At 37.7% G+C, this 12808-nt stretch overlaps 1 protein-coding gene across 1 annotated transcript in view; it reads left to right on the top strand.

The window, feature by feature from the left end:
• CDH12 (cadherin 12) overlaps nucleotides 1-1617 on the top strand; it is a 630395-nt gene extending 628778 nt beyond the window's left edge. The window contains exon 13 of the mRNA XM_076330376.1: nucleotides 281-1617. Coding sequence (XP_076186491.1) covers nucleotides 281-780 — 500 coding nt within the window. The 3' untranslated portion in view covers nucleotides 781-1617. The remainder of the gene's footprint in view (nucleotides 1-280) is intronic.
• The last annotated feature ends 11191 nt before the right edge of the window (nucleotides 1618-12808 follow it).

The following is a 12808-nucleotide window of genomic DNA, read 5'->3' as shown; positions in this document are numbered from 1 at the left end:
TCCAATTCTATTTGTTCGCAAAGCAGGCCAGCAGAAAAACTGTTTGTTACTTCCTTCAGCAGCACAGCAAGCACTAAGGAGTTAGACTCATACATCAAACAACAAATGACTTTTCATTGGCTAGAGCACTGCTATTTTTAAAAGAATAGTAGGAGCATATCTACTAAGGAAAAAAGTCCCTTTGATTGCTTGCAACTTTCAAAGGAAGATATAATGATATCTCATCAGAGTACCAAATTATTTCTGTGCATGTCTTAACTTCAGTTTTCTCTCGTTACAGTCATTGTGGTACTGTATGTAGCACTACGGAGGCAGAAGAAAAAGAACACCCTGATGACCTCTAAAGAAGACATCAGAGATAATGTTATCCATTATGATGATGAAGGAGGTGGAGAAGAGGACACCCAGGCTTTCGACATAGGTGCCCTGAGGAATCCCAAAGTGATTGAAGATAACAAAATACGCAGGGACATAAAACCAGATACCTTGCGTTTTCCACGTCAAAGACCACCAGTGGAAGATAACACAGACATAAGAGATTTCATTAATCAAAGGCTGCAGGAAAATGATGTAGATCCAACTGCACCCCCTTACGACTCCTTGGCAACCTATGCTTATGAAGGAAATGGATCTGTGGCAGAGTCTCTCAGCTCTATAGACTCCCTTACTACAGAGGCAGACCAGGATTATGACTATCTGAATGACTGGGGACCTCGCTTTAAGATCTTGGCAGACATGTTTGGAGAAGAAGAAAGTTATAACCCTGACAAAGTCACTTAAGTACAACTACAACAGTGAAATAAAAAGAAAAGTAAACCAACAACAAATTTAAAAGATAAACCTAAGCTTTATAATAGGACAGGATTCCTTTGATTCTAAAAGACAGCAACTGTTTCCAGCAAGTTACTACATTTATCATGTCAGTTTTGGTTTGATCTGCGAAGGAAAGATAAATCTTGTAATATACACAGTTTTTTGTTGTTGTTATTTTGTTACTCTGGAATTACACTGAGACAAGCTCAGGCCTATAAGGTACAGTTTACTGACCTGACTTAGAAAGAAGATAGCTTTCTGGCATCACGGTGGAAGAGTGGTAGCTTTTTCGTAATTCCACTAAAGTGCCTATTGAAACTTTTATCATTTAAGTGGTAAAGAGTCTGCTGTGATGGTGTTACAAAACTGAATGGTAAATTGGACAAGAACTTTAAGACAAGAAGCAATAGCAACATGCTGACTTCTTTTAGAACAAAAATGGAGATCACTTCCTGGAGCATATGTAATAACTAAAACTAAGGCGGGGGGCGTGTGTACATTGTGTTTGGGGGTTATGTTTGGGGTTTTAAAAGAAGAAAACAGTATGTCAAGACGTCATATTTCTTCTTCCAAAATTTCACTGAAAATTTAAATTTAAAATGCTATTGCTCACTCTGAAGAAGTAAAGCCCAAATTAAAAAGGAAAAGAATCTTAGCATACATCAATGAATATTTAAAATGTTCATGCAAATATTACATTTTTCCAAAATAATAAAAAGATGAAAGCAGCTATTCCTTTATGTGAAGGAAATTTCCCTTGGCTCCCCCTCTTCTTTTAAAATGGGACTATTATTAGAACGTAAAATGGAGAAGGTTTTTTAAGAGTATTATTGTATTTTTAGTATCAAGACATTTTTTCCCCTTGTAAGTATCACTAAAGAAGTATATGTAAAGAACTTCACCTCACTTTTCTTTGCAATTAGATTGTTACTCTGTAGGTACTTTAGGCATACATATTATAGAGATAGCTATTTTTCAACTGACCATCTGCTACCGTTCAGCATATCATTGTATTTATTTCACTGTCAGACCCACATCAAACATTTTAGAAAGCCTTTTGAGGATGGAAACCTTATTAATTCTGTTCTTACCAAAATATTACCAGGTGCAGAATAAAAATATGAAATAGTATGTTTGTCCACACTTTATGTACATACCCATGTATAAAAGTAGCTGTGCAGGTAACAGAAGTACAGATATGTGCAAGGCATTATGCCATGGAAGATCTCTTCATCTCTTTCATCTGACTTTTTCTGATGATCTAAGGCATAGACATTTTGTAAGACAATGGCTTATGGCTCCCGAAGTGCATATGTCCTTATATTCTCGTTCTAAAATCTCTGCAGTGCTATACAATCTGCTTGAGCTTTACTCATGATTAATGGCACTGGCAAGGTCAGCCCGAGTCTTTCATGAATCAGAAGTCTTCTATTCACCTCAGGTCTACTTTTTGTACTGCTGAAGAATTAATAACTATCAGATATAGTTAGCTCAGAAGTGTGATATTAACATACACAAAGTTCCCTTTACTCTCTTGGGGAAATGTAAAGGTATTTCAAAGTTGTATAAATTAATCTCCCAATGTGACTTTAAAAGGTGTAGAGTTAAAATAAGTTTTGGATCATTTGGTACAATTGGACAGGGCTGCATTAAAAACACGATTAGCATAGCTTCTACCAGCAGAGTGCTGAGGAAGAGACAGAGCATATGGTAACAAGAAAAGTTTGTGGGTTTTTTCATTATCAGCAAAGGTTTCCTATGTTCCCTGAAAGACAAACTAAGCCAACAAAAGCTCTCTTCTCACAGGACAGGGAAGCAGATGGAGTGGCGGGGCCCATTTGCCAGCATAGCAATTTTCATGTGGAAGGAGATGTTTTTAATTTTCGCACATCTTGACAGCATAGCAAAGGCAACTTAATATTGCAGAGTGGGCCTAAAACAGAGCTCTGGAAAATAAAAAAAAAAATGCTATTAGCTACAACACAGGTTTAATTCATACAAAATTCACACTTGGGGAGGTACTTAGCAATGCTTCCTCATGTAGCATATGCATAGCAATGCTTCCTACCCTGCTGCCACAGCTAAAATAAGCATCTGACACTGCTCATTTACAGATGTGCAATCCTGTAGTCAAACTCTGCTCTTAGTAACTGTATTAGTCCTTTACATGTATTTCACTAGTAAAGTTAACGTAAGTGAGAGCAGTATTTGACTTTTTGACATCATGTGGCATGCTTACTCCTGGGAAAGTTGTATTTGTAGTGGATACGGGGTGAGCATTAGGTCTCTTGAATAGGTTGGTATTTGCTCCAAGCAGGACAGTCTGTATGGGAGCCTGACTTCCAAAATGGGTAGACAGAAAATGTGATCTTAAACATGCTGCTACACACAATCCATATTTGAGAGTGAGTTGTTGTATGTTAAATTAATACCAAATTGAATATCAAATGCGTATTTTTGACATTTAAGAGGTTTGTAACTGAGATGTTTCTATCACATAATTAATAAACCTCCAGGAAGATTTAAAAAACAAAAAAAATTGGTATGCAATTACTAATGCAATTGTCCTATAAAATCATAATTAACATTTTTTAAGATCTTTTTTTAAGGAGAGATCAAACAATTTTAACTTAACAAGGGTATTTTTTGTAAACAGCTCTATAGTACTAAGGAAAATAATTGTTTTTCATTTATGCATAACCTGGGATCCAGGAAATTTGTGTTTAATTCCATGTTCTCTCACTCTTTTTCTAAAAGATGCTTCTCTTTTTTTTGTCTAGGTTGTCTATAAAAACCTTTGTCTAAGGTTTTTAACACCTTATTTTTTAAAAAGTAATTAGACAAATATGGAATTTACAAGATTTAAAATATGCCAGAGCACCTCAGATGACATGAAGTCAATAGGATTAAGGAACCTCAGTGCATTTCTAAATTGTATCAGATAACTACTTCAGTTTTTAAGCATTATAGCTTCAAAAAATCTCTATAAACCTCTGCACAATTAAGATGTTAAAGTGGATGTCTGTCTTTCTCTCAACTGTGGAAAGAGCCATAAACTTTAAATTCTACCAGAGTGACAGGAAGTTAAGATAATGCTTAAAAGGTACAGAAGGGATAGATTTGAGAGAAATACTTTTGTTTAAATTTCCAAACATAAGATACTGGTGCACAAACACCTAGCATCATCTTAAATGTCTCAACAGTGCCCCCCTTCCAAATCACAAGACATTCTGTAAAATGCCTTCTGCACATGAAGGTATTGAGACACTTCACTGGCACAAACAAATCCACTTTTTAAGTTAAATAGTTACAAAATGGACTAGTGGTGCTGAAATAAAAGTCTAAATGTAAAGCATTCAGCTAAGAAGGGAAGTATCTAAGGAAATCTAGCTGATAAGCTTACATTGTGGACATACAGAACTGAAGACAAATTTATAAGAGAACATTTGAAAGGAATTTCAGGGAAGAAGGAAAAAGGTTTCCCTGCCCTCCCAAGAAATCTGAAAATGCCACTACTTAGGAAAGTTCAGGCAATTTCTCTGTGGGATCAGAACACAAAAGATTGCTAATATTTGGATTTAAGAATGCTACCACACAAATCTGAAAATGCTGTTATTCTTGAAACACAGATTTGTAATGTTTTCAGTGAGTCAAATAGGAAGAATTTGGAAAGCAATGACAGTAGATGATGTCTCTTGCACAAAGATATGTTTGAATATTTTATACTTTCAAGATTTTTACTTATTTTATAAATTTGCTCTAAATTTTGCTGTTCAAAATAAAATCAGTTACTGAGGATTTTCTCTAGGTTATGGAAGCAGAGTGCATTATGGAGCAAAGAGCAATGAATGACTCAACAGATTACTGACAATATTATTCTAGACTACTTTGAAAATATTCTTGCCTTAAGAATAAGATGACCATATCCACATAAACACAACTGATCTTTCACACTAGTAAAGAATGTGGTTCTGCAGATGCTATATTCATTTTAGATTTACGTCCATTATTGTTATGAAACAGTTCTTAAGACTGTGTTGCTATGAATTAACAAATCTCTATTAAATGAATACAGGAAGAAAATATAATAATCCACTGGGTTATAGGCATTTCATATGACATTAGTGACTAGATTTTACTTATTGAGATTTGGGTTTGCAAATTCTTTGCAGTTATTTTATTAGTTTTATTATCATTAACATAGACGTTCAAATCCTGTGTGTATAGAAATATTTATGAGCTTTACAAACCTTCATGAAAACAAATAATGAAATGACCCGTAATAATAACCCTACTGAGGTGACATTTAAGTGTGAATGAAAATCAAAGTTTATATTACACCCCTTCACAAACTTCTTTTAATGGCAAATCTATAAAAACCTCATTCCTTTTCTCTTCTTATTGAAATCAAGAACCAGATAAGCTGTCAGAACATGAGCAACAGTTGCTATTTTGAGCAAAACTAAGATAAATTCCTGTTTGTTTGTTTGGGTTTTTTTAAATGTTCTATGTATTTAATTGATAAACTTCCTTTATTCAACTTCAGTTTGAAACTAAAATCCCCAGATAATTTTTTTCTATCTTACTTTCATTGCTGTGGTCACAGTCAAAATACTTCTCAGGGCTCAGGGGGATCTTATCAATGTGTATAAATATCTGATGGATGGAAGTAAAGAAGATGGAGCCAGGTTTTACGCAGTGGTGCCCAGTGACAGGACAAGAGGCAATGGGCACAAATTGAAATGCAGGAAATTCCATTAAAACATAAGAAGAAAGCTTCTTTACTGACAGAATGGTCAAGCATTGGATCAAGTTGCCCAGAGAATTTGTGGTGTATCCATCCTTGGAGATATTCAAAATCCAACTGGATTTGTCCCCGAGCAACCTGCTCTAACTGACCCTGCTGTAAGCAGGGAGATTGGACTAGATGATCTTCAGATGTGTCTTCCAACCTCAGCTATTCTGTGACTTATGCTAAACCCATTCTGTGTACTTAGGCTTCTAACCTCTAGTAAACTCATTGGCATTAGAGACCTAACTACATATGCATAGTAACTATGACTTGGTTTAGAGAGACAGCTCAGATAGGAGCGGAAGAATAGGATAGCAATCTATAAAATTACTAGCAATGTGGATAGACTGGAGAGGGATAAATTATTTACTGTCACTTCCAGTACAAGAAGTAAGGAACATCACATGAAACTAGCAGGAGTCAGAAAGATAATAAAAAAACGGAGGTGGGTCTTCACATGATGAGTAGCTGACATAGTCATGGAGGCTCAGAGTTTACATAGGTTGAAAAAGAGGCTGGACAAATTCATTAAAAACTAGTAATTTGTGGGTTGCTTAATACAGAGGAATCACATCTGGCTCAGGGAGTCCCTGAATACTGCTTGATTAACATCTGGGGTAGTCACATAGCTTGGTCTGTTCCTACATGTTTTGCTGGGTGTATTGGGTTTGCATGGCAAGGTTTTGGTAGGGGGGGGGCTACAGGGGTGGCTTCTGTGAGAAGCTTCCCCTATGTCCGACAGAGCCAATGCCAGCCGGTTCCAAGATGGACCCACCGCTGGCCAAAGCTGAGCCAATCAGTGACGGTGGAAGCGCCCCTGTTATAACATATTTAAGAAGGGGAAAAAAAACTGCTGTGCAACAGTAGCCAGAAAAGAGGAGTGAGAATATGTGAGAGAAACAGCTCTGCAGACGCCAAGGTCAGTGAAGAAGGAGGGGGAGGAGGTGCTCCAGGTGGCGGAGCAGAGATTCCCCTGCAGCCTGTGGTGAAGACCATGGTGAGGCAGGTTGTCCCCCTGCAGCCCATGGAGGTTAACGGTGGAGCAGATATCCACCTGCAGCCTGTGGAGGACCCCACGCTGGAGCAGGTGGATGCCTGAAGGAGGCTGTGACCCTGTGGGAAGCCCACGCTACAGCAGGCTCCTAGCAGGACCTATGAACCTGTGAAGAGAAGCCCATGCTGGAGCAGGTTTGCTGGCAGGACTTGTGAACCCATGGAGAGAGAAGGCTGGAGCAGTCTGTTCCTAAAGGACTGCACCCTGTGGAAAGGACCCACACTGGAGCAGTTTGTGAAGAACTGCAACCTGTGGGAAGGACCCATGTTGGAGAAGTTCGTGGAGGACTGTCTCCCGTGGGTGGGACCCCATGCTGGAGCAGGGGAAGAGCGTGAGGAGGAAGGAGTGGCAGAGACAATGTGTGATGAACTGACCACAGCCCCCATTCCCCATCCCCCTACGCCACTGCGGGGTAGGAGGTAGAGAACTCGGGAGTAAAGTTAAGCTCGGGAAGAAGGGAGGGGTTGGGGGAAAGGTGTTTTAAGATTTAGGGTTTTATTTCTCATTACCCTTCTCTGATTTGTTTGGCAATAAATTAAGCTAATTTCCCCAAGTCGAGTCTGTTTTGCCCATGATGGTAACTGGTGAGTGATCTCTCCCTGTCCTTATCTCGACCCACAAGCCTTTTGTTATATCTTTCTCTCTCCTATCCAGCTGAGGAGTGGAGTGATAGAGTGGTTTTGGTGGGCACCTGACATCTAGCCAGGGTCAACCCACCACACTAGGATATCAGCTTGTGCCAGTGCTGGAAAAGGTTAATACCCCAGTTTGACCAATCTTATTTTCTTATTATGATTTTATTGTAAATTTAATTGATCCTCAAATCACCATTTCCTCAGTTTTAATTTTCCAACTTGCATAGATAAAGCCAATTATTTCTTTTTTATTACATATCACATGCTTATATACATGCATATTTTACATTTTCCCTCAGATTTTTACTATTGTAATTGCCATATTTCCTTCAATTCTGCACACTTGTGTATAGTACTTACCCAATTTTGTCTTTAACAAGGACACTAACACTGATTGCTATCAGTGATGACACAGTTTGGCTTAGTCTCTATTTAAAAAAAAAATATTCCATTACTGCATAAAGATGATAACCTCTACAATGCATGTCATCTTTTGCATGCATTTCACTTCATTAGCTGTCCTGGTTACTCCCCTGTGTCCTGAGAACACATGAAGAAAGAGAAGGGGGAATGTAGTGACTGTCTGGCTGGACGAGTGGCCAGTGTTAGTCCAGTCAGTATTCAGGAGTGCAGCCTACTGCTCTCCTGCTATGTGTTGCAATGTTGGAGGTGATTTGTTGTTCTCACATGTTGAATATTTTGCATTTACTAGTCAAATGCATGTTTTTCAACTATATGCCTCTGTCAGAAAGGATAGTTCAAGAAGCATAAATTAATCCCCTTCTTTCTCTGAAGCTATCAATGTGTATGGGGAGGAAATGGAATCATATTAGGAGAGATCAAAAATAAATATGCCTTAACAGAATGGTCACATTTGGTCACATGCCTGCAGTAAATAGTTACATTTTTAATTTTGTCCTTGGAGTTCATTTTCTCTCTGTACTCAGTGAAGTCAGGGCAATACATTTAACATTATTCAGAATGCTCCCGTTGCCTTCAACCCCTGCTGCTTTAGCCTCTTCGGGTTACTTTGAAGTTTGGTTTTTATTCCCCAGTGCATTCATTACTCTTCCAGTTATGGGTCTTGCTGCATATCTGATTACAGCTGAACTTTCACGGTAGAAACGGCTGACCAAAAAATACATGACACAGAAGTACATAGGGTGTTTCAGAATGAACAAACAGCAACTTAATGTTCTGCAAACTGACATCAGCAGAAATCAGACTATGAACTTAATCAAGAAAAAGCTAATCACAATATCAAAACTTTTAGTATATTTTCTTCCATTCTTCTACAGTATGTAACTCACCTGCTTTCTGTGAAGGGAAGGAGATATAAAAAGAAGGAGGTGAAGTACTCTGGAGTTGTTATGTCCTCTTTTTTCTGCTATTTGTATTTAGCATTCCTTTGTGTATATAAATAACAATCTAACATTTCTTAGCTCGATTTTATTTCTTAGTCTTAAATTATGAAAAATATATTCTATGAAACTAAGGGTGATTTGACAATGACAAATAAAATACATATAAATGTTTCAAATGCAGTACAGCAAGATATCACTCTTCAATTCTTAAAAGGAGAAATTTGAGGACAGAAATTCAGTTTATCTTTTTTCAGGTTTGCTGAATTTACCTCACCAATGAATGATTATTGCTCTTAGTAATGCTGTTCCACAATTGTTAAGTGTTTTATTTTAATTTCTAGGACTAACTTTTATAATTGCAATTGTAGTAACTTAAATTAAATTATTTCAAATCACATACTTTAGTTGTTGAGCTTGGTCCAGATGATGTGACTGAAAGTACTTAATATCATGTGTAGTCAAGAAAGCATGGTAAGTAAACTCAAAAAGTGATTTAATGAAACTATCTGCTGACCAGAAATATTCAACGACAGATACTGAGCACAGGGATTTGTCTGAATTGTTGCTTATCTGGAAGATAGTACTCTGCAGCCCAAGCTGACAGAGATGCTTGCATTCTCTCTTGATGGTTATGGAGAGGAGAAAACCCTGCCAGGGCTGATTTTATGAAACAGCATACTGATTTGACAACTCATCTAGGTAATAGCTCTAGAAAACTGTTCTCATGAGCAGAGTGAAACCCCCGTTCCAAACACTAAGCAGCAGAGGAAACTTAAGTACATGGGAAAAGCTAAATTGGACCATTCTTCCCATTGAAATGGTCTGTAAAGGACTGTAGGGCAGAATGGCCTCCCTAGAAATAGCACACCATTTCTGATCTGTAACTGAGAGACCATTTATGCATTTGCACGAAAGCATTGCAGGATTAAATGAAGCAGCATAACATGAAACAGATAAAATGTTGTGAGCCATGACTGATCTCTCCATTTTGTTAGAAGTCTCTGAGCTGAACCAGGCTCCATCATGCTTATTATTTTCTCTGTATTCAGGAATTCAGAAATCTGCCTTCTTTTCTGTATGTGACAGAGCCTGTGTGGTGGGTTGGCCCCAGCCAGCAGCTAAGCGCTACACAGCCACTCACTCGCTCCCCACCCCCACGGGATGGGGGACAGAGTAGGAAGAGTGAAAGTCACATAACTCATGGATCAAGATAAAGACAGTTCAATAACTGAAGGAAAGAGGAAGGGGGGAAAAAAAACAAACACCAAAAGCAAGTGATGGACTCACCACCTCCTACAAGTAGACGGATGCTCAGCCAGTCTCCAAGCTATGACTATCTCCCAAGAAAAACCCTCCCCCCAGTTTTATTGCTGAGCATGACATCATATGGTGGGGGATATCTCTTTGGTCAGCTGGAGTCAGCTGTCCTTGCTGTGTCCCTTCCCAATGTCCTGTGCACCCTCAGTCTACTCACTGGAGTGGCAGAGTGGGGAAAATAAAGCCTTGACTGCTCAGCAATAACCAAAACATTGGTGTGTTTTCAATGCTGTTTTAGTCACAAATGCAAAGGGTTGCTATGAAGGAAGCTAACTCCATCCCAACCAGACCCAGTACAGCCTCCAAATGTGTGATGAAGAACAAGTAATCTGAAACCTTCTCACAGACACCTATATACCATGCATGGCCTCATTTACGCACAACTGAAAACGTGCTCTGAACAGTACTTTTCCTCCCAAGACAGCGTGCCAGGTTCTTGGAGGAGAAGTTGTCCATAGGTTTTCTTTACTAACCAAGATAACTTTACTATGGAGAATTCCTGGTTAAAGTAGAAAGCCAGTAGCAGAACAAATCAGAATTTAGTGTAATTCTGAAAATCCTCTCTCACTTCATGCCTCTTCCTGTTTACATTTGCCGAACTGCCTCAGCCTCAACAGTGCTCAGTAACACATCTAAATCCTGCTGAAATGCAGAAGGAAATCCTCCCTCTTTTAAATTGTCAATGGCAATCCCATGTATAAGAGGCCTAGCGTATCACACAGGCTGCAAAAATCATTTGCAGAGATCAATCAAAACAAAAGAAAAAACTAACCCTGCCAAATGACAAGAATCTCCCTCCCTCCTGTGCAATAGCTCAGCAGTTAAAGCATGCACACAAAATTTAAGAGCCCCAGTTTTAATGCCCTCCAAAGGTTACAGCAAACAGGCATCTTCCTTCTCCCAAGAGCATATTGAAGCCACTATTGTGTTCCTCACACCACCTGCTGAAGCTATGTAAAAACTGTGTGCAAAAGAGTACGTGATTTATTAAGCCAACCCCAGAAAACATGCTCCATAGGAAAGGTTAGGCTGGCAAGCAAGACACTCTGCTGTCTGGGTTCTTCTCCCACTGCCAATCCTGCACCTTTTATAGGCTCTGAAAAGTCCCTGGCAAACTTCTCTTACCTGCCTCAAGAAAGAATGAACCTTTGTTCATGTATTCCTTCCAGGAACTTCTCTTCCTTTGACAGGAAGACTGAAATACCTACTTTACAAGAAGATTGGTCTTGATCAGTCAAGAGTAAATGCAGGCTGGTCTTTAAATGCTTCTTAGGACCGGGACTGAAGATGCTCCCACTAGATCTAGCCAGGTACATGCTGATTCACTCTCAGTGTTTGGCTAATAAATTGGCTGCTCTGACTCACTGTTCTGAAGCATACAGAAAACCTAGATATCTAGTCCAACAGCTAAACTTGAAGCACTGTTTTGACTTTTTTCCTGGCCTAAAGTTGCTTTCTGTAACTATCCAATAAAAGAAAGTCAAAAAGCTTTTTTCTAAAAGTGCTCAATAGCTGTTCATCTTGTCTGTGCTTGCACATGCTGAATCAACAGTATTTAACATAACTGAAGAATTTTGTTCTATTTTCTATTTATAGCATGAGAAGCACTTGTAAAAGAGCCTACTGCAGGTAATGATTTTTAAAAATATGCAGAGTAAACTGTTTCCTGTGATCCTCCTGCAATGCTCAGTCACCAAAAGCTTAGGAAGTAAAATTTAGGAGACAAAAAATATATCTTTATGAAAAATCACGGGAAAACAGTAAGCAAATTTTAATGAGCTATCAGAACACTATTTTAACTGTATGTGACAGGGCATCTGGATATGCTAGTTAACTACTTAACAGATATAAATATTTTTGAACAATAAAATTTAACAATTTTTTTTTTTTACTTTTTTTTTTTACATCATTTTGTCATACGATGTTTTTTGAATGCTTGACTTTGGATGTCATACATGTTTTACAGTAATGTAACACCATGAACTCTAGTAGAGACACTCCTGATTTTCACTGGCACAAGCCTTGTATATGCAAATAATACTTATTTTGAGTTGCAAAGTCTGTTCTAGGGTACAGAACAAGTTTTCACTGAAAACGTGTATATTTTATTATGTTAATTATTATTTATGAGATTTCATTTAAAAATTATACAAAAGTACAGCAGTCTACTTTGGCTTCTCTAGGCACTGGAACAGGAAATATACTTTCAACAAGAAATGTGTTTAAAACAAATACATGAACTTACTCAAGCATGGCTTTAAAGCATTTCAGAAAGTTTTAGTATGATTCACAGGGCAAACAAAAGTAAAGAGAAGCCACTGAAATAAATGAGGTACAACATACTAGGAAAAATTGACAGTAATTTTTTTAGTACTAGACAACATGTTTCAAATTAAATCCCATTAAAAACATAAAAAGCTAACAAAAATTTTAAAGAATATTACCTATCTAGACAATAAAATCCCTTTTTCTAACCCCAGGTTTATTACATTAAAACTAGGGGGTTTTCACTTTGCAGTCAGACTGATACATTCAGGAATACACAGGAAATAACTTTACTCATCTGGATATGGTGGTGTCTAATTTCCTTTATCACATTGTATTTAAACAGTTTGTTGATTTTTCTTTCTCCCAGTCATCAAGAAGTTTTTTTAAAATGTATTTAATCAAATTTGGTAACATTTTAATTCTAATTTATTAAGTTTTAAAACCAAATGCTGAGCATTTTTAATAAATATTGAAAATTGGCTGAAGTGATTTTTTTAATGATCAATACTTTTCAATACATTGGTATCTAAGCATCTGAAGGAACTTAAGGAAATTATTTCATCAA

Source organism: Aptenodytes patagonicus, chromosome 2, assembly GCF_965638725.1.
Source record: "Aptenodytes patagonicus chromosome 2, bAptPat1.pri.cur, whole genome shotgun sequence".
Taxonomy (NCBI): domain Eukaryota; kingdom Metazoa; phylum Chordata; class Aves; order Sphenisciformes; family Spheniscidae; genus Aptenodytes; species Aptenodytes patagonicus.
This window is presented reverse-complemented; position numbering and strand designations above follow the sequence as displayed.